We start from the raw sequence: 21,951 nt of genomic DNA on the forward strand, positions 1-21,951 counted from the left end.
AATTACCAAAAGTACAAATTTTCCCCCCAGAAAACGACATTATTACAAACATTTCTCTTTTGCTTGCCAACTTCCGGTCCTCGTGGTGTTGTGCAGCTTGATGCAGCCCGCAGTGGGGGGCGTCACGTGCCGTGTTTTTTTTTCCACACTTGTTTTTCTCCTCTGATCCACCACGTGCTGCTCAGGATTTCGCGGGAGTTTCCCGCGTGTCTGCACTGCAGAGTAAACACACAGAGCGAGTAAAACACTGAAGGAGAAGCTGTGATTTCAGTCAGTGTGACTTCATCTTTAGAAAAACTAAAATTTTTATATTTAAAGTTTCGACCAGTGATTGTATTGATATATTGATGTGTGACAATTGAATTATTAATTGTTATTGATAATAATAATAATAATAACAATAATAATAATTTGGTATTTGTAACAACAGTATCTCTACTTTATTACTGTTGTTGAAAAATCTTATATTTTCTATTTAAGATATCCAGTATTGCAGTAAATTGCATTATTATTTTTATTGTTATTATCAATATATGGACGGACTGAAGACTATATAAGGAGTTATCCAAGAGCTATGGCTTAAAACATAAAGTTGTTGTAATTAATTACAAATCTTTGGGTTATGGACTATTGGATAAATAAGCCAGGCAATTTAAAGATGTCACTTTATACTTTATAACTGATTTTTTTTTTTTTTTTTTTTTGCTATTTTGCGACATTTTATTTAAAAATAATTTAAAATTGTTATCTATTTACAGCCCTTACTCTTACGTTAGGATAATATTATATACTGTAATCTTTAACCATCGTCCTTTAATGTTTTCTTGCGCCAAAAACAAAACAAAGTGGACCTTTACTTTGTTGAAACACCGGAAACGCTTTATCGCGCTCTTTCTAACTTGCCGCCGTAGAAGAAGAAGGGGGCGTGTAGTTAGCCGTTAGCCGTTAGCCTGCTAGCTGCGAGCTAAAGTTTGACCGGACTACTTTCACTTTCTGGCCGTCGGTGGGATGAGTTGCGGCTTCCTGGAAAACGAAACCAGACGCCGTCATCGTCGCGCTTGACACTCGTTGGATCACAAATGTAGTTATTTGAAACGCTGCGGCGTCGATTTTGACAACTTTTATCCGCTGGCGTTTGAAAGATTTAACCGTTGTTTCTGCAGCTAGCTGTTAGCGGTTAGCCCCCCGCTAGCATGGACAGCGTCGGCGGCACGCAGAGTAACGAGGAGAGGGGAGCGGAGAGATTAATGGACTCCTACCTGAAATCCATCGGTCTGCAGCGGAAGAAAATCGCCAAAGACGGGTCGTGTTTGTTTCGAGCTGTCGCCGAGCAGGTAAAGTGATTCAACTCGTAGAAAAAGCTAGTTTTGTTAACTCGCGTTAGCTAACTGAGCGCAGGCACAAATTTGGGTTTGGTCAGTTTGTTTAGGTTTTTCAGGGCAGCAGGTGTGTGGTAATGCTAGCCGAATAAAAGTTAGCATAAATATCAAGGTTGTCAGCGGAGTCTAAAAGCCAACACGAAACATTTATACACTTTAATCCTTAAAACACTTAAATTTGTGGATTTATCATATTGACTTTTGAATGTATCTTAGCTAAAAGTGTAAAAAGTTGACTAAAGTAAGTGTTGTCAACAGAGTTCAACAACTACCAGTAAACATTTATCAACTTTAATCTCTTCAACACTTAAATTTGTAACTTTTTTAAACTGACTTCTGAATGTGATGTTGTTAAAGTTGAATGGAGAAAAAATAACTAAAGCAGCAGTGTTGTCAACAGAGTTCAAAAGCTACCAATAAGTATTAAACACTTAAATCTGTAAATCAGCTCTTAATGTAATGTAAATAAGGCCGAATAAAAGTTAGCTCAACTATCAAAGTCATCAGCAGCGTTTAAAAGCTATCATTAAAAATGTGTAAACTTTAATCTCTATAAAACTTAAATTTGTATATTTTTCAAATTGACTTCTGAATGTAATGTAGTAAAGTATCAGTGTTGTCAACAGAGTTCAAAAGCTACCAATAAACATTTTAAAGTTTAATCTCAAAAACATCTAAGTTAGCTTAGATATCAAGGTCTCCAGCAGGTTTTAAAAGCTAACATTAAAAATTGATAAACTTTAATCTCTAAAAAACTTAAATTTGTAACTTTTTCAAATTGACTTCTGAATGTAACATAGTTAAAGGTGTTTGGATAAAAGTTATCTAAAGTAACAGGGTAGTCAGCGAATGTCCAGATCTAACTGAAAACTTTTATAAAGTGTAATCTCTGGTATTTTTAAATGTATAAATACTTTTCTGATTTAATGGTAAATGTAGCTGTTTGTTTATTGGTAGGTTAATACACCTAAATTTGTAACTTTAAAAATTTGACTTTAGTTTGAAGGATCCCGATAGCGAGTACATGTTTACATTTTTTTTAAAGAAATGATGAAAATCGTATATTTTGATGTTTAGTGTTTGAATATAATATAATATAGTATTAAGTGTCTGAACTTTGACCCCGTGTAGGTGCTGCACTGCCAAAGTCTTCACACTGAAGTTCGTGCCAAGTGTGTGGAGTTCCTGAGGAAGAACAGAGAGAGCTATGAAGCCGTATGTACACTCAAAGAGCCTTTTATTGTCATAAAAGTAGATACATTTTAATTAAATTTATGTTTTTATGAATGAAATGATGATTGTTTTTATTGATTGAAGTGAAATGTGACGACATTTTATTACAATAACGACCACATGCAGCTTTGTTGCAGTTATTCCGACATTTGCAGAACATATTTACCAATAATTTGGCAGAATTTTGCCTCCATAATTTCTTTGTGGCTGAGTAAAAGATGAAAAATTAGCTTTTTTTGTTTGATGACTGAAAACCACAGTTTCCGTTTTAGAAAAAGTAATCTAAAATGTTTCTACTGTCAGGAAACGTTGAATAAAAGAAAAAAAGTCACACATATGATCCTTTTGGATTTTTTAAATTTTTTATTTATATTATTATTTACATTTTAAATTTTTCATCATGACTATATTTATTATTATTCATATTAATATTATTGATAATAATAATTATTAATATTATATGAAAAGGATGAAAATTATATAAAGATTTTATCCAAGAGCTTAACATAAAGTTGTTGTAAATAATTGAAAATATTTGCATTTTGCACCATGAGATAAATAAGACGGACAATTTAAAGATGTTTCTTTGGATTTTATAAAATTCAGAAAAGACATAATTCACTTTTTTGCTATATTTTATTACAAAATAATGCACTGAGATGGATCTGTAAGGAAAATAATTTAGCTCTAAAGGTATTTCTTTGCTGGGTTGAAATATACATATGTGAAAGAGTTAAACTAAAGCAAAGGGACTCGTAGCTGCTGTGTGGAGCGTCTCCCCGTGAATCAGCAGAAAGCAGCTGGAAGTGAGTCTAAGATGTTGCTGTACGCCATAATTGATCCCTAATTGATAAACGATGCAGCAGCTGATCGGTGACTCTGCAGCTTTTCTTTCCGTGTTTGTGTAACTCGTTTCATAATTGAGGTTTCAGAGCGAAAGTAAAACCTCTTTCTGTTTTTATGACGTTGAGAAAACCGCCTCATCCTGCTCTACAGTCAGGTGCTCCTACAACTCCCAGAATGCCGTTCAGTATCTGGGTGAGCCGGCTGCACCAGTCAGCTCTGAGTTTGTGACGGTGGATGAATGTAATATGATGTAATGCTGTTTTTTGAGAAATCGATCTTTTTGTTTCTTCTGCCGTTCAGTTATTTCCTCCTTTTATGGCCGTTTGATGTGCTTCTTTTCTGCTGACACTAAAGATGAAAGTTTACAGCAAAAGTGTTAAAAAATACCTGCAGTCAAACTGCATGAAGCTGCACATTAAATGATCTGGATGTGACGTCATGTTTGTTCACATTATGCCACTTAAACATTCTCTTTTTTTAAATTTTGTTTTCATCCTTAATTAGTATTATTAATAAAAATAACAATGATAATAATATGAATTTAAATAATAATAATAATAATAACCCTTTTTATTATTTATTTTAAATTAAATTAAAGTCTTTTTTTAATTAGCATGATTACTTTACCAATTAAACACCCAAGATCCAAACATCTCTCCGTTTCCTTGTTTTAATCTTAATTTTTCAATTATTTTATTTTATTTTAGTTATTGTAATGATTATAATTATTGTGAATATAACAATAATAGTAATAATACATCTTATAATTTATTTTATTTTATCTTATTACTGTTATTTTTATTGTTTTTTATTTTAATGATGATTAATATCTGCTTTCTCTCCATGTGACCACGTTTGGCCTGAAGATTTCAACAAACTTAACAAAAGCACAGATCATTTTTATGACGTAGAGCCGGAAATAAAAAGCATTTCAGCAGAACATGATGCATTTATTTTTGTTAATAGATCTTTTTTAACGTTGTGTTGAGACTTTGGTTTAAAACAGCTCTGCTTTCTGTGTTGCAGTTTATCGAAGGTGATTTTGAGGATTACCTGTTTAAGCTTCAGGACCCACAGGTAACAGCGAATATTAACGATTCATTCCCCTTTTTGATTCAAATATTTTCTGTTTTTTTGTTTCTGAAAACGATAAAGTTTGTGTTTGTTTTTCAGCATTGGGTGGGAGAGGTGGAGATCAACGCGCTGGCCGTCATGTACAAGTGAGACATTTAAAAATGAAAATGTTGCATGATTTGAAATAGAAATAGTGATTTTCGTCACATTTCCACGTAAATGAGGCAGACGGACATCGAAATAAGCTCGATTTGAATGTTAATGTTGACAGAAAGATGTCTGAACATGTTTTTGGAAATAATTGTGATTTCAGTGACGTGAAAAGACAGAAACAAGATTTTTAAAACCTGCAGGTTAAAACGACGTCTCTAACCGTCTGTGTCTCTGTGTGTGTCTCTGTGTCTCTGTGTGTGTCTCTGTGTGTGTCTCTGTGTGTCTCTGTGTGTCTCTGTGTGTGTGTCTCTGTGTGTCTCTGTGTGTCTCTGTGTGTCTCTGTGTGTGTCTCTGTGTGTCTCTGTGTGTGTGTCTCTGTGTGTCTCTGTGTGTCTCTGTGTGTCTCTGTGTGTGTCTCTGTGTGTCTCTGTGTGTCTCTGTGTGTGTGTTTGTGTGCAGGAGAGATTTTCTGATCTATCAGGAGCCGGACAAACCGCCCGTCAACATCACAGACAACAACTTCAAGGACAAGGTGAGACTTTAACCCTTTCTTTCCTTTTATTTTTTATTTAACCGTAATAAAATTAAAAAAACGTAATAAAACCGTAATTTTCCCAACTATCAATTTGTTCATTCTGTTTTATTTTGTTTTATTTTTTATTTGTTTTATGTTTTTATTTCCTTTTTTTCTTTTACATGATTGAAACGTCTTCGTGTTCATTTGATTGTGTGTTTTGTTTTTGTGCGTTCACATAAACCAATAAAAAGAGAATTACACAAACCGTTATCTTGGGATTAAGTTGGTCGCTTTTTTGTTTTTTTTATTAATGAGTTGCAGGGGGTGCTGGGTAGCTCAGTGTGTCGAGCGCGCGTCTCATTTACTCGGAGGCTTCGTGTCCTCGTTGCAGCGGGTTCGATTCCGACCGGTGGCCCTTTGTTGAACGTCGTCTTTACTTTCTCATCCCCGTTTCCTGTCATCTCTGCAGCCTCTCTGTCTAATAAAGCCCAAAACCCCGAAAAAAGACCTAAAAAGTTGTTCATTGTTGAATTGTGTTTTATTTTGTTATCTGTAATTATTTCGGCGCGGGTCTGCGGCAACACCTGTCAAACAATAAAATCATACCTCATCTTTTTGTGCGTGTTTGATTTGATTTAACAGAAACAGACAGATGACGGTGGATTATAAAGTTCTGCACACTTTCATTTACCCAAAAATAAAAACCAAAAAAATAAAAATATCTTATTTTATGTGAAAAAGTTTTCACTTTTACCTGCAATAAAACAATAACTGTGAAGCTCATAATGTTGTTATTCTGAGGCACGTTTTTAAAGATGTGTTGTTTTAGATTTCGGAGATAAAAGTGTTCGCTCGGGTTTCAGTCTTTAAATTTGAAGTCAGTTTTTTTGTTTGTCCTCTCAGGTGCAGTTGTGTTTTCTGAACGGGAATCACTACGACAGCGTTTATCCCGTCAGCCACATCAAGGACGCCGCGCTCTGCCAGTGTGAGTGTTTGACACTAAATCCTTCACTGCTGAACTCAGAGTACCACAATGTCTCATTTCATTATCATAATTGTACGATAATTACTGATACATAATTTTGTTCTTCACTTTCATGTTGATTTTGGTAAAGATGGTCAAAATGTTGTTGTGCATTTTCGACCCGTCGCGAGCGCCGTTAGTTTGTTTATTATGTCACGTGAATGCGGCTGTCACGCTGAACGTCCCGCGGAGCCTCGTTCAAACTTCAAAACTTTGTTCGGAGTATTTGTATCGACCAGCCGAGTCTGACGCAGCTGGTCTGATTCTGCGTCACGTTCAGCCTGAAAAATGATGCTGTGAACATGAATGAATATCCCGAAAACCATAAAACCACGATACCGCCGAGCAAAACTCGTCCAGTGTGTTGTTGTCAGTGAACTGATGTGTGTGTGTGTGTGTGTGTGTGTGTGTGTGTGTGTGTGTCAGCCATCCTGTACGAGCTGCTGTACGACGGCGTCTTCAAAGTGGACCGCGGCTCTCTGGGTCCGTGCCAGCGCATCAGCCGCCCCTCTGATCTGCTGATCGACGACAACATGAACGCCTGCGTCAGCAGCGACGAGTCCGACCTGGACGCTGGAGACGCACTCTGGTAAAAAACCTGTCAGCGCTTTTAATTAACCCTTAATGGCCGCTTTAATATCACACACTCACATCGCTCTGCAAAATCAAGCTTTGAAAATATTGTACATTAATATTATTTTCTACTTTAATTGAGTTTATTTTTTAACCAACATCAGTCCTAATTATAAATATCAAATATTTATTAATTTTCTGAATTTTAACCATTTAAATGCCAGGTTTTTGTCATGATGCCACTTTGTGTTTCGATTTAAAAAAGACAGAAATACTTAATCTACCACCACCGGAGAAATAATAGTGATCGTGTGTTTTTCTGTGATTTAGGGTAGAAAACGGAACGAGCTCCACAACCGCCAGAACCCAGAGTCACAGGGTAAAACCCTCATCCAAATCTGAATCTAAATACCACTGATGATGTATCACTGGATAACTCACTCTGTGTGTCTCTGTCTCTGTCTCTGTCTCCGTCTCCGTCTCTCAGGGCCGCGGGCGTGGTCGGCACCTGCCCGAGCGGGTGAGACGTTCACTGAACCCGACGCTGTTCAGAAACGTGGAGTACGACGTCTGGCAGAAGACCAAGAGAGGTGAAACACGCCAAATACATCGTCTCTGTGAAAACATACAAATATATAAAAATATAATATATGCTCATTATTATCAGTTAAAGGTCTCACTGGTCTTTTATTATGTCCTTTATGAGTTATTATTGAGTCGTCCTGTTTAAAAAATAAGCTGTGTGTGGCTTTGTTTACATTTCAGCTCAAACTAATGTGCATTAAAGTTTTCATTCACTTTACTTTTTCTGTTTAATTACAGCGCAGTTTATTACTTCAGTGCTGCAGGTTCAGCTCAGGCAAAAATGTCCATGAATGATGTATTTTTATTTTTTTAATTTCAGCTCAACAGAAGATGGATTATTGTATCGCCGCTGGGATGCAGTTCACTGTCGGAGATCGCTGCCAGGTGTGTGTGTGATGAGTTCAGCGCTGATAAATCCTGTTTCCTCTGATGCTTTCTCTGCAGAATTCATCTGTGTGTGTGTGTGTGTGTGTGTGTGTGTGTGCGTCCTGCAGGTTCGTCTTGAGGGACGAAGCTACAACGCAATCGTCAAGGAGGTCCCTCCCGACAACGGCCTGATGACTGTTTACATCGAAGAACTGGGAAGCAGGAAGTAAGTCACAGTGACGCACAAACACAGGTGCACGACGCTGTGGGTTTTTTCATCATGAAAAATCTGAATTTGCAGATCAGAAATTTAAAAGTTTTGGAAAAGTGATAAAATTCTGTTTCACAAATCTGTATAAAAATGTATATGTAGTACATTTATGTGTTATAAATAATGTAATTTTTATCTTTTTAGATTTTTTTATTTTATTTTATTTTTTAAAGAAAACATGCCTTCCTGTGTTTTCTTTAAAATTCATCCAAAATGTTTAAGGGAGAAAAAAGAAGCCAATTTTTTTTCTTTAAAAATCCTCACAGAAATTTAAAGAAAAAAAATCACCAACATTTTTTAAGAGGAAAATTCCAAAAAAAATGTATTTAATTATCTTTCCTGAAAAAATAATTTCCCAATTCTTTTCTTAAAAAAATAGTAACATAATTTTCTTTAATAATCCCCCCCAAACAATTTAAAGAAAAAATAACCACTTAAGTCTTTTCAGTTAAAATTGCTACACATTTTAAGGAAAAAAATGCCAAAATTGCATCTTTATTATTCACCAAAAATCTTTAAAGAAAAAAAAAGAGTGCTGTCTTTCCTTAAATAATTGAATGATTTTAAAAGAATTAAAAGCCAAAAAATATTTCTTTAATAATTACCAAAATTTGGCAAAATAATTAGGTGGGTCCATGGGTTTGGAAGGGATGTTGTTTTGTTTGAATAAAAGTAAATTAAATAAATGCAAAATATTTAAATGTTCAATTCTAATCTTGTTCTAAATTTGTTATTAACAATAATATGTGTTTTAAAAAGCTATTATTTAGTAATGAAAAAGAACCGCTAAGAAGAAAAAGTGGCTGTTTTAAGGATGTATGGTCTTTAAAATTTGCCTCAATTTATCGAAATGTATTTATTTATTTATTTTAATCTTTGTAATATTTTTAATCTTAATATTTGTACTCGGGCTGATGTACTTTGTTGCTGCTCTGTGTACAGACAGGTTCCTCTGTGGAGTCTGCGTCCTCCCAGTGACGAGAAAAGCTGGAGCACCGTGGTCCACCGAGACAAGAGGCTCAGCAACGGACACGGAGGTGCTGGACACACACACACACACACACACACACACACACACACACACACACACACACACACACACACACACACACACACCCATGTCAACTAAAACACTCACTCACACACTCAAAGTACTGACTGACCTGTCCCCCTCAGACTGGGAGGAGAGGGGCAGAGGCAGAGGCCGGGGGAAACACGTCCCAGCGTCCCCGTCTTCTGTCGCCCAGGCGACGGCGCCAGGATCCAGTGGACGTGTCCAAAAGCAGCACTCGTGGCCCCCGCAGGCCACCGTAGAGGAGCAGGCGAAGGCCAGCAGGTGAGTACGTGCAGACAGCACTGAAGTACATCTACCAGGCAGCAAAGTAAACAGAGGTGTGACAGATATTTGTTTCCAGTTCAGAAAAAAATCTATTAAAAATCTTTTCATTTACTTAAAACGGACTATTTTTCTCTTGCTTTTCTCTTTTTGAGTTTTACTTGTGTGACTTTTGTTCTCTTTCTGCTCGCATATAAATTATATACACGGTGTAAGTGAAACTATGTGTAGATAGTATATGTATATATACGTGAGTGTGTATATATAAATGTATGTGTAGGTTTATATGTGTGTGAGAGAGTATATAAATACAAATACATATACATACATATATGTATATTTATGAACATGAATGTGTGTATATATTTTTGTGCATATATTTATGTGTGTGTGTCTATATATGTATATACACAAACTTAAACCCTTGTTTTATCACCATTTGAATTTCTTATGTTTAATTCTGTTTTCTAAATTAAACTTTTATTGTGTGTCTTGTGTTATCACCGTATTTCACAATAAAGAAAGTAATTTAAAAAAAATGTGATAACTCAAGAAAGCCTTTCAGTAATTTCTTCAAATTTGGCACAAACGTTCATTTGGACTTAATGATGAACTGATGAGATTTTGGTGGTCATAGGTCAAAGGTCAAGGTTACTGTCTTAATCTTGTCAGCTTGATTTCAAGAACACCTTGGAGGAATTTCTTAAAATTTGGCACACATGTTCACTTGGACCCAACAATGAACTGATTAAAGTTTGGTGGTCAAAGGTCATGGTCAGTGTGGCCTTGCATCTGCCTTATTCTTGTGAACGCTAAATCTCAAGAATGCCATTAGGGAATGTCGTCACTTTTTGGCATGCACTTCACCCTTGAGTTAAGGATGATCTGATTAAATTTTGGTGATTAAAGGTCAAAGTCACCGTGGCCCTTGCTGTCATTTCTTATGAACAATTTGAGGGAATTTACTTAAATTTGGCACAAACGTTCACTGGCCATTTGTCAGAAATGTATATTCTGTCTTTATTCTAGGTTGACATGACTGTAAATCTAGATTGCGTGGACCCAGCAGGAGACATCACATATTGTGCCTTAAATTCATTGTAACATCGCTGCCTTTTTAATTTTTCTAATCATCAAATGACGATTAATACATGTGTACGTCTTTTTTTTTTGTTCTTTATAGGAAGTCTGTGAGCTCGGTGGAGTCAGCTTTCGGTCTGACTGAAGAGGAGCGTTTGGCCAAAGAGGAGGAGGAGAGGAACGTGGCGTTGGTGGAGATCCAGCTCAGAGACGAGCAAAGCTTCCCCGCCCTCGGGGTAAGTTAAAGGCCACGGTTAATTTGGTTTACTTCGTTATGTGTCCGCATTACATCATCATCACACAGGAGGAGATTCTTAACTGAGGACTCAAATGAACACTGGCTTACAAAATACATGTATACATGGATTCTTTAATTCCTGTGAGTCTTGATCAATAAGTTTAACAAACGGGACAGAAGCGGCATCTGTCCTCTCATTTTCTCCAGAGGCAGGATATTTTTTTAAAATTGTAAATATGTGTTATTTCTGCTGTGATGCAGACCGATGGAGGGAAGAAAAAGGGAGGAGAGAAGAAACGATCCCAGAGGAACAAGACGGTATGATTGTTGATGTTTTTATTTATTAGTAACAAATGTGATCACTTGAACACGACAACAAAACTCCACAGCTTTTCAGCTGTGTCGCAACAAATACTGAGAAAATCAAAGTATGGAGTTACTTTGTGAAGAACGACTGTTGGTGTGTGTACAAGCACTCGTCTGATTCTTTTTGGATATAATATCTCAAAGATACCTCTTGGACTCAAAGATGAACTGATAAGATTTTGGTGATCAAAGGTCAAGATCATTGTGACCTTTTCTGTCTCATTCTTGTGCAGAAAATATTTCAAGAACACCTTAAGGGAATTTCTTCAAATTTGGCTCAAACAACCTCTTGGACTCAAAGATAAACTGATAAGAGTTGGTGGTCAAAGGTCACCGTGACCTTGGATCCTTCTCATTCTCCATCCATCCATTTTCTTCCACTTATCCGGAGTCGGGTTGCGGGGGAGCAGCCTAAGCAGGGAAGCCCAGACTTCCCTCTCCCCGGCAACTTCGTCCAGCTCTTCCCGGGGGATCCCGAGGAGACAGTCTCTCCAGTGTGTCCTGGGTCTCCCCGGGGCCTCCTATTGGTGGGACGTGCCCTGAGCACCTCACCAGGGAGGCGTCCGGGAGGCATCTTAATTAGATACCCCAGCCACCTCATCTGGCTCTTCTTAATGCGGAGGAGCAGCGGCTCCTCCCGAGTTCCTCCCGGATGACCGAGCTTCTCACCGTATCTCTAAGGGAGAGCCCCGCCACCCTACGGAGGAAACTCATTTCACCCGCTTGAACCTGCGATCTTGTTCTTGCCAAGTGCGCATATGGACACCCTTATGCCCATCTCATTCTCATGAAATAATAGATTAAGAACACCTTTACTGTAATTTCTTCCTTTTGGACTTGGATTGATTAGATTTAGGTGGTCATGGGTCAAAGATCAAGGTCATGTGACCTTTTCCGTGTCATTCTTATAAACGTGATATCTCACGATCAGCTCGAGATAATTTCTTCTAATTTGGCACAAAAGTCCACTTAAAAATAAACTGGTCAGATTTTAGTTGTCAAAGGTCAAGATCACCATGACCTCTTCTGTCTCATTGTTGTCAATGTGATATCTCACGATCGGCTCGAGATAATTTCTTCTAATTTGGCACAAAAGTCCACTTAAAAATAAACTGGTCAGATTTTAGTGGTCAAAGGTCAAGATCACCATGACCATTTCTGTCTCATTATTGTTAATGTGATATCTCAAGAATTCATAAACATCTCCTAGGATTTTATAAACTGATTAGATTTTGCTGGTCAAAGGTCAACGCCACCGTCACCTTGCATTCATCTCAATATCTTAAGAACATCTTGATGTAATTTCTTGAAATTTGGCAAAAACATCTACTTGGACTAAAGAATGAATTAAAAGGATTATATGGTCAAAGGTCATGGTCACAGTCATCTTTTCTGTCAAACTTCCTCAAATTAGGCACGAGAGTCCACTTGGACTTAGCGATGAACTGATTTGGTTTTGGTGTTTTGGTAGGTAACCTGTAAACGGAGCTGTGTGAGTGTGTGGAAACTGTAACTCTAATATATTAATATAAAAGTTCGTGGAGTCATAAAACTGCGATGTTTAAAATTTAAGTTTTATTCTGTGTTTTTATAGAAGAGTCCAGTTGAAGACGTCGGAGCGCCGTCTCCCTCTGTTGGAGAAAGACCCAAATCCTCCACGCCGCCACTCACATCCGCTGCTGCTGCTACGAATACTACTTCCCCCACCACCCCGACACCTCCTCCTGCTACGCCTCCTCCTGCTACGCCTCCTGCTGCTACGCCTCCTGCTGCCAAACCTCCTGCTGCCAAACCTCCTGCTGCCAAACCTCCTGCTGCTCCGTCGGTGAACTCTAATAATCCAGCATGGCTGAGCTCCATCAAGGCTTCCACGCCCAAAATAAACATGGCCGCCGCTCCTCCAGCCTCCAGCCTCACCTGTGCCCCGACTCCCAAAACAAACTCTTATGCTGTGGCTGCTGCTCCGAGCTCTCCTCCTCCTCCTCCTCCTGCTGCTCCTCCTGCTGCTGCTCCGAGCTCCAAACCTCCTGTAATGGGTGGTGCTGTTCCTCTCCTCTCCCTACACACCCCCCCTCTCCCCGCTGCTTCGTCTCCCCTCTCCTCATCTTCACCTCCCCCATCCTCCTCTTCCTCCACTCCTTCTTCAGTACAACCTCCCACTTTCATCGCTCCCATTGCTCCCTCTCCCACCGCTGCACAAGGCTTCCTCCCCCCTGCCTCCCTCCCACGTTCCTCCCCGCCGGTCTCCTCTGTCCCACAATCCCCCAGTCCGCCCTCCTCCTCCTCCTCCTCCTCCTCCTCTCTTAGCCCTCAGGCTGCTGAAGTCCACGAGGCTCCACCAGTTTCAGCACAAAGTAAGAAATCTGCTCAGTCCTCCAGATGTGTTTTTCCTTTTAAATTCGCAGCACCAAGATCCAAGAATATTTAAAGAAGAAAAATTTAGAGAGTGGAACTTTACTTTCTAAAAAATCACCAAAATGTTGAAAAAAAAAAGGTTGCAAAAAAATCACCAAATATTTTCAAAATTTCTTCTTTTGAAAATTGCCAACCTTTTTTTTTTTTTTTAAAAAAAAAAAAAGAAATGTCCCTTCCCAATTTTAAAAATTTATTCCATATGAATTCTGTTCTGAATTCATTATTTTGTAATATAATATATATTTTAAAAGCTATTATAGAATAATGAAAAAGAACCAGCAAGAAATATAGATAGACGTTTCAGAGAATATTCAGTCCTGAAAATAGAAATTTGTTATTAAAGAATGTGTCTATAGATGTTTTCAACATTTACCTTCAACATTACCTCGTTTACTTTTATTATTATTATTATTATTATTATTATTATTATTATTATTATTAATTATAAGATAAAGCAAAAAAAAAAACGTCTTTTCTCTTAATAATCTTTTTCTTGGCTTTTTCTTCAGATTCTTTTCGAAATATCGGAGGAACTCAGACTGCGTCTCAGAGCCCGTCCTCCCTGCCCCACAACCTGAGCCAGATCTCTGTGTCCAAGTCTCAAACCCAGGCTTCATTAACCCCAAGTGAGACCCAAACCTGGTCCCCTCTGCACCAAAACACCCAAATCCTGATGCCCCAGACGCAGACTGAAGTCCAGTCTGCTCTGCCTCAAATCCAGCAGCAGCCTCAGTCCCACACTGAGGTGACCTCCCTCCCCAGTCCTCTGTCCCTCAGATGTCCCTCCCCAGTCCTCTGTCCCTCAGATGTCCCTCCCCCGGTCCTCTGTCCCTCAGATGTCCCTTCCTCCGTCCCCTGCCCTCCGGACCTCCCTCCCTCAGTCCCCTGTCCTCCAGACCTCCCTTCCTCAGTCCCCTGTCCTCCAGACTTCCGTCCCTCAGTCCTCTGTCCTCCAGACCTCCCTCCCCAAGTCCTCTGTCTCCCACCTCCAATCCCAATCTGAGGTGGCCCAGCTCCAGTCCTCCTCCCTCCCCTCGACCCCCCAGGCCTCAGTTCCTCCCTCTGTGCCGCCGCCCGTCTCTCAGCCTCACCCCCACATCCAGATGACTCAGCCTCCTCACCCCTCTCAGGTCCCACTTCCCTCCGTCTCTCTTTCCTCCTCGCATCCTTCTCTTCAGCCCCAGACCCCCAACAACCCATCAGAGACCCCGCTCCCTCCCCTCAGCACCCCCAGCCTCCCCCCGAGTCTCCGTCTCAGTCTCCCTCCCAGCCGTCTCACCCTCCTCACCCCCAGCTGCAGCCTGCGCCCCCTCACCTCCAGTCCATCCCGGGAGCCGTCCCTCTGCAGCAGCTGTCCCAGCTCTACCAGGACCCGCTGTACCCCGGATTCCCCCAGGGGGAGAAGGGGGAGGTGGCTCCGACTCCCTCCTTCTCCTCCAGCAAATCAGGGGACGACCTGCCGCAAGGTGAGCTGGGAAAAAGACTTATAATGAGAGGGACAACAGCTGATGTTTATTTTACTTTTGATAAATCTGACAAATCTTCTTTGTTTTTGTCCGAACAGTCAGATTCTCGACCACAAGGTGAAATTTTCATTTAAATTTGTGCTTCATGTTTTCTCTGCAGATATTAACATCTTAAAGTTTTTCTTCAACTTGGGCGTCAAGGTAAGACAAAGTTTCCATGTCCACGTTTTTGTACTTAGAGCTTAAAACGGCACCTCCAGAGAGAGGTCCCAGCTAAGCCCCTAATGTCCTAAACTCCTGAAAACATCCTAAATCCTTGAAATGTTTAAAAAACTTGTGAAATGTCTTGAACAATACTAGACATGTCCTAAAATCCAAGAAACGTCCTACATTCATAGAGATGTCTGAAAATCCGAGAAATGTCCTTAAATAACATCCTTAAATCTTAAAAATTTCTTAAAATCCTAGAGACGTTCGAAAAATTTCAGAAACTTCTTAAAATGCTAGAAAAATCTAAAATCACAAATGTCCTAAAATCCTGGGAATGTCCTTAAACTTGGAGAGACTTGTATGGGGCTGCTGTGACTGTCCTCGTTTTGGGGACGTCTCTCACTTTGACCTTCTTCTCGGCTCTCGTGTCTCCAGGCGTACTCCATGCCCATGTTCCAGCCCTACATTTACCTCCTCCCGCTCCAGCAGGCCCACACCCTGAACCCCAAACTCCCCTCACGCTCCCCCTCCCCCCACCACGTTCCCTCCAACCCCCCCTCCAGGCAGCAGGAGGCGCACCCACACCCCCACTACCCCCCACTTCAGCATCGATCTCTCCCCAGTACGACCACCAAGCCCCGCCCCGAGCCCCCCATCCCGGTGACCCCTCCTTCACCCAGGCCAGGTACCCGGTCACCCAGCCTCCACCCCACAGGATGCCTTGCTCCTCGCTGCCATGGCAACCTCCTCCCAGAAACCCCAGCTACCAGATTGTGTATCCCGCCTCAAATCCACCGTATCGGGCTCCGGCGCCTTTGTCTCATGGGTACCCCTCAGCTCAGGGCCCGCGACACCCAGTGTACCCCCCGTACCCGCCCTCCTCACTGGGATACCAGCCTTCGTCCTCCCCTGAAGAGCTCCAGGTGAGCCAGGGGCTGATGGAGCAGCATCAGCCCGCCAACGTGGACCCGATGCCTGGCCAAGGGCCCGGCCGGGTCCCTGGGCCTCTGGAGAGTCCTGCTGCTGCTAACATGGCTAATGCTAACGGCAACAGAACAGTCGTGGTTCCTGGTTTAAGTACGTAGACTGTTTTTGTTTTTGTTGTTGTTTTTAAAAAATAAATCATTTTCATGTTTGGTGTAAATTACAAAGTACAGCTTTTGATGTGACGTTTTTATTTCCCATCAGCCCTCAAGAAGGAGCAGGGAGACAGTTTGACCAGAGCGGTGTTACTGGTGGACCCGCCACTCAACAACATGCCAATAGTACAGAATAACACACACACACACACACGCACACACACATGCACACGCACACACAATGATTGATGGTATATTCATCACTATTGTAGTATTTGTAGAAATATTAAGATTTAAGGTCATATTTATTGTCATTGTACTAAAACCTAAGTACCTGTAGTAACATTTGTAGTTGTATTATGAGTTGTAGTCGTATAATATTACCCGTACTAACATGTATGAGTACGTACCAGGTATAATAGTGATAGAAACATTTGTTTTAGTATTATAATACAACCTGTACTAACATTTGTGATTTGTGATTGTTACATTTTTAATAATAGTAATATTTGTAGTATTAGTTGTATAATAGTACCTACTAGTATTTGTTCTAGTAGTAAAATAGTACCGGAACTTACATTTTTTGTTGTAGTAATAGCGAAATCTGCAGTAGTAGTAGTTATAGTAGTAGTATAATAGTACCTGTAGTAACATTGGTTGTAATAGTAACATTTTTTATAGTAGTACAATTGTACCTGCGGTAACATATGTTGTTGTAGCAATAATAACTTTTGTAGTAGTAGTAGAATTAGGCCTGTGGTAACATTTGTAGTAGTAATTTTAATAATAGTACATGTAACGTGTTTTAATTGTAACATCTTTTTTGTAGTAGTAGTATATGATATGTGTACTTGTATACGCTATGTATACTTTCATAACATTTGTTGTAGCAGTAAAGTAAACTTTGTAGTAGAGAGAGTTAAATAGCAATGTAGTAACTGTACTGACATTTGCTTTTATAATAGTATCTGTACTGACATTAAAAGTAGTAGTAGTAATAATACATTTTATTTATATAGCAGAGACTCTTTACAAGTACAGACAAGCAACACATAGCATAACATAGTATATCATCACTACTTATCACAGTAGTAGAAGTAATAGTACCACTTGTTGTTGCTGAAGTTACAGTACATTTACTCTGTTTCAGATCACATTGGTTTCAAACCCTGATGTCAAGGATGTCTCCATGGCAACCATGAAGCCTAACAGCTCCCCTGGATCTCCACTGCCTTATGACATGATCTCCAAGACGACCGTCTCCGTTGACAACAGCCTCACCCGCGGTTACCGGGGCCACCAAAAACCACTCAATCCTCCAAACACGTACTTCCCGCTGCGGCAGCCGGAGCCCGGCCAGGCGAGTTACCTGACGACCGTCGGCCCGACGGAGTCTCTGTCCGTGGGCTGCAGCACAGAGGACGAGTGGGAGGGAATCAAACCAGCAACCTTGAACCACAGGGGGTCAAGGAGGAGTTACAGAGGGGGAGGAGGGGGGAGAGGAAGGGGAGGCCATGACCCATGGAGGGGGGGCCACAGGAGGAGAGGAGGCGATGCAGCCATGGGGATTAACTATGTCCAGTTTAGCTCCTCCCACCGGGGGAGGGGCCGGGAGAGAGGATACTAGCTCTCAGCCAATGAGAGGACAGACACTGGAAGGACTTTTTTTCTTTCCTAAAAAAATCTTTTTCTTCAACAGAAAGTCAAATATCTGAATCTCGAGTATCCCTCAGCCACGGCACAGCTGAGAGCTTAGCGTGTTGCTTTTGACATATTTGAGCAAAAAAAAAAAAAAAAAGGCATTGCCCAAGTTGACAAGCACTTCTGATAGCACTGTGAGTAAAACCGGAGCGTTTTACGAAAAACAAAGTGTCATAAAGCGACAAAAGTCTGGTTTCTCATTGTTAAATTTGACCGTAGCTTTAAGAGTTGTATTGCTGCTATAAATCTACAGCAGTTTTTCGGGACTCTGGTTGAGTCAGACAACAAACAGAAGCCGTGTGGACTTCATTTCTGTAGATTTTCTTTTTTTTTAAATTGTCAGATTGTCCTGTTGCTGCTGGTTTCCTGTCATGTATTTGTCTTGTTTTCTGTCACAGGGAATATTTTTCCGTCTCTCGTCACCTTTTTGATCAACTCAAAAACTCTAGCGATTCAGTGCCTTACGTTTGCTACTTCTTACTGTTGTACTTGTTTTTCTTGAGTTTGAGGAGCTCTGCTGTACAGAGCAGAGGGCTGTTGTCAGTGTTGCATTTTTCTATGTGGTTGAATAAATAAAACGTTGGTTAAAAAGAATCGCTCTGATTGTATTATTCCTGCGGTGAAATCACAGAGCTAAACGTTAGTGTGACGGTGTACCCGGGTATGTAGAAATCCCAAAGTTACATTTTTCAGTACAGTCCAAAACGTCATACGATAACACGGGGTCCAGACTGCAGCAAAGTTTCATGCTATGGCACAGGGACCAAAATTTCACCAAAACATCATACTGTAGCATGTAGTCCGAAATTTCACCAAAATATCATGCTATAGCACGGCTTTCAAAATCACACCGAAACAATGTACCACAGCACGGCGTCCAAAATCACACAAAACAGTCATACTTGGCATTGAACTGACAAAAACACCAAAACATCAAACATTTAGAAAAGCATGGGGTCCATAGTATAGCCTTGCTCTTTGGGTCAATTTTTTCAACATGCTAACTTTTGGTGTTTTTGGCCGTTGTTGCAACTTTCTATGCTATAGCGTGTTTAGGCACGCTATTTAACGAGTTTTTAAGGTATTTGGAGCTATTTTTGGGAGGTGCCATTTTTTGACATTTTTGCCATAGTATAGCCTTGCTCTTTTGGTCAATTTTTTCAACATGCTAATTTTTGGTGTTTTTGGCCGTTTTTGCTACTTTCTGTGCTATGGCGTGTTTAGGCACGTCATTTAATTCAGTTTTAAGCTATTTTTAGCTGTTTTTGGGAGGTGCCATTTTTTGACATTTTTGCCATAGTATAGCCTTGCTCTTTTGGTCAATTTTTTCAACATGCTAACTTTTGGTGTTTGTGGCCGTTTTTGCTACTTTCTATGCTATAGCGTGTTTAGGCACGCTTATTTAATCTAGTTTTAAGGTATTTGGAGCTATTTTTGGGAGGTGCCATTTTTTGACATTTTTGCCATAGTATAGCCTTGCTCTTTTGGTCAATTTTTTCAACATGCTAATTTTTTGTGTTTGTGGCCGTTTTTGCTACTTTCTGTGCTATGGCGTGTTTAGGCACGCCATTTAATTCAGTTTTAAGCTATTTTTAGCTGTTTTTGGGAGGTGCCATTTTTTGACATTTTTGCCATAGTATAGCCTTGCTCTTTTGGTCAATTTTTTCAACATGCTAGTTTTTGGGTTTTTTTGGCTGTTGTTGCAACTTTCTATGCTATAGCGTGTTTAGGCACGCAATTTAACGTGTTTTTAAGGTATTTGGAGCTATTTTTGGGAGGTGCCATTTTTTGACATTTTTGCCATAGTATAGCCTTGCTCTTTTGGTCAATTTTTTCAACATGCTAGTTTTTGGGTTTTTTGGCTGTTGTTGCAACTTTCTATGCTATGGCGTGTTTATACACGCTATTTAACGTGTTTTTAAGCTATTTTTAGCTGTTTTTGGGAGGTGCCATTTTTTGACATTTTTGCCATAGTATAGCCTTGCTCTTTTGGTCAATTTTTTCAAAATGCTAATTTTTGGTGATTTTGGCCGTTTTTGCAACTTTCTATGCTATAGCGTGTTTAGACAAGCTATTTAATTCGGTTTTAAGCTATTTTTAGCTGTTTTTGGGAGGTGCCATTTTTTGACATTTTTGCCATAGTATAGCCTTGCTCTTTTGGTCAATTTTTTCAACATGCTAATTTTGGTGTTTTTATTGTTGTTACAACTTTCTATGCTATAACGTGTTTAGGCACACTATTTAACGCATTTTAAGGTATTTGGAGCTATTTTTGGGAGGTGCCATTTTTTGACATTTTTGCCATAGTATAGCCTTGCTCTTTTGGTCAATTTTTTCAACATGCTAATTTTTGGTGTTTTTGGCCGTTTTTGCAACTTTCTATGCTATAGCGTGTTTAGGCACGCTATTTAACGCGTTTTTAAGCTATTTGGAGCTGTTTTTGGGAGGTGCCATTTTTTGACATTTTTGCCATAGTATAGCCTTGCTCTTTTGGTCAATTTTTTCAACATGCTAATTTTTGGTGTTTTTGGCCGTTTTTGCAACTTTCTATGCTATAGCGTGTTTAGGCACGCTATTTAATTCAGTTTTAAGCTATTTTAGCTATTTTGGGAGGTGCCATTTTTTGACATTTTTGCCATAGTATAGCCTTGCTCTTTTGGTCAGTTTTTTCAACATGCTAATTTTTGCTGTTTTTGGCCGTTGTTACAACTTTCTATGCTATAGCGTGTTTAGGCACGCTATTTAACGCGTTTTTAAGGTATTTGGAGCTATTTTTGGGAGGTGCCATTTTTTGACATTTTTGCCATAGTATAGCCTTGCTCTTTTGGTCAATTTTTTCAACATGCTAGTTTTTGGGTTTTTTGGCTGTTGTTGCAACTTTCTATGCTATAGCGTGTTTAGGCACGCTATTTAACGGTTTTTTAAGCTATTTGGAGCTATTTTTGGGAGGTGCCATTTTTTGACATTTTTGCCATAGTATAGCCTTGCTCTTTTGGTCGATTTTTTCAACATGCTAGTTTTTGGGTTTTTTGGCTGTTGTTGCAACTTTCTATGCTATAGCGTGTTTAGGCACGCTATTTAATTCAGTTTTAAGCTATTTGGAGCTATTTTTGGGAGGTGCCATTTTTTGACATTTTTGCCATAGTATAGCCTTGCTCTTTTGGTCAATTTTTTCAACATGCTAATTTTTGGTGTTTTTGGCCGTTTTTGCAACTTTCTATGCTATAGCGTGTTTAGGCACGCTATTTAATTCAGTTTTAAGCTATTTTTAGCTGTTTTTGGGAGGTGCCATTTTTTGACATTTTTGCCATAGTATAGCCTTGCTCTTTTGGTCAATTTTTTCAACATGCTAGTTTTTGGGTTTTTTGGCTGTTGTTGCAACTTTCTATGCTATAGCGTGTTTAGGCACGCTATTTAACGCGTTTTTAAGCTATTTGGAGCTATTTTTGGGAGGTGCCATTTTTTGACATTTTTGCCATAGTATAGCCTTGCTCTTTTGGTCAATTTTTTCAACATGCTAGTTTTTGGGTTTTTTGGCTGTTGTTGCAACTTTCTATGCTATAGCGTGTTTAGGCACGCTATTTAACGCGTTTTTAAGCTATTTTTAGCTGTTTTTGGGAGGTGCCATTTTTTGACATTTTTGCCATAGTATAGCCTTGCTCTTTGGGTCATTATTTCAACATGCTAACTTTTGGTGTTTTTGACCGTTGTTGATACTTTCTATGCTATAGGGTGTTTAGGCACGCAATTTAATTCAGTTTTATGCTATTTTTAGCTGTTTTTGGGAGGTGCCATTTTTTGACATTTTTGCCATAGTATAGCCTTGCTCTTTTGGTCAATTTTTTCAACATGCTAATTTTTGGTGTTTTTGGCCGTTTTTGCAACTTTCTATGCTATAGCGTGTTTAGGCACGCTATTTAATTCAGTTTTAAGCTATTTTTAGCTGTTTTTGGGAGGTGCCATTTTTTGACATTTTTGCCATAGTATAGCCTTGCTCTTTTGGTCAATTTTTTCAACATGCTAGTTTTTGGGTTTTTTG

The 21,951-nt window shown here is 39.5% G+C and overlaps 1 protein-coding gene across 1 annotated transcript; it reads left to right on the forward strand.

Moving 5' to 3' along the window:
• The first annotated feature begins 936 nt into the window (after window positions 1-936).
• On the forward strand, window positions 937-18,506 carry otud4 (OTU deubiquitinase 4). Its single transcript, XM_088073705.1, is given in 24 exon segments — window positions 937-1,334; window positions 2,511-2,594; window positions 4,485-4,535; window positions 4,632-4,678; window positions 5,145-5,217; window positions 6,106-6,187; window positions 6,653-6,815; window positions 7,130-7,178; window positions 7,287-7,389; window positions 7,704-7,768; window positions 7,879-7,976; window positions 8,964-9,058; window positions 9,198-9,357; window positions 10,541-10,673; window positions 10,937-10,993; window positions 12,636-13,395; window positions 13,966-14,215; window positions 14,379-14,674; window positions 14,677-14,922; window positions 15,083-15,123; window positions 15,568-15,730; window positions 15,733-16,209; window positions 16,321-16,397; window positions 17,362-18,506. Coding segments are annotated over 24 exon segments (4,188 nt in total). The 5' UTR covers window positions 937-1,193; the 3' UTR covers window positions 17,839-18,506.
• Window positions 18,507-21,951: the final 3,445 nt, after the last annotated feature.

The sequence above is a fragment of the Plectropomus leopardus genome, chromosome 23, assembly GCF_026936395.1.
Source record: "Plectropomus leopardus strain MGB_pleo_1.0 chromosome 23, ASM2693639v1, whole genome shotgun sequence".
In the NCBI taxonomy this organism is placed as follows: Eukaryota; Metazoa; Chordata; class Actinopteri; order Perciformes; family Serranidae; genus Plectropomus; species Plectropomus leopardus.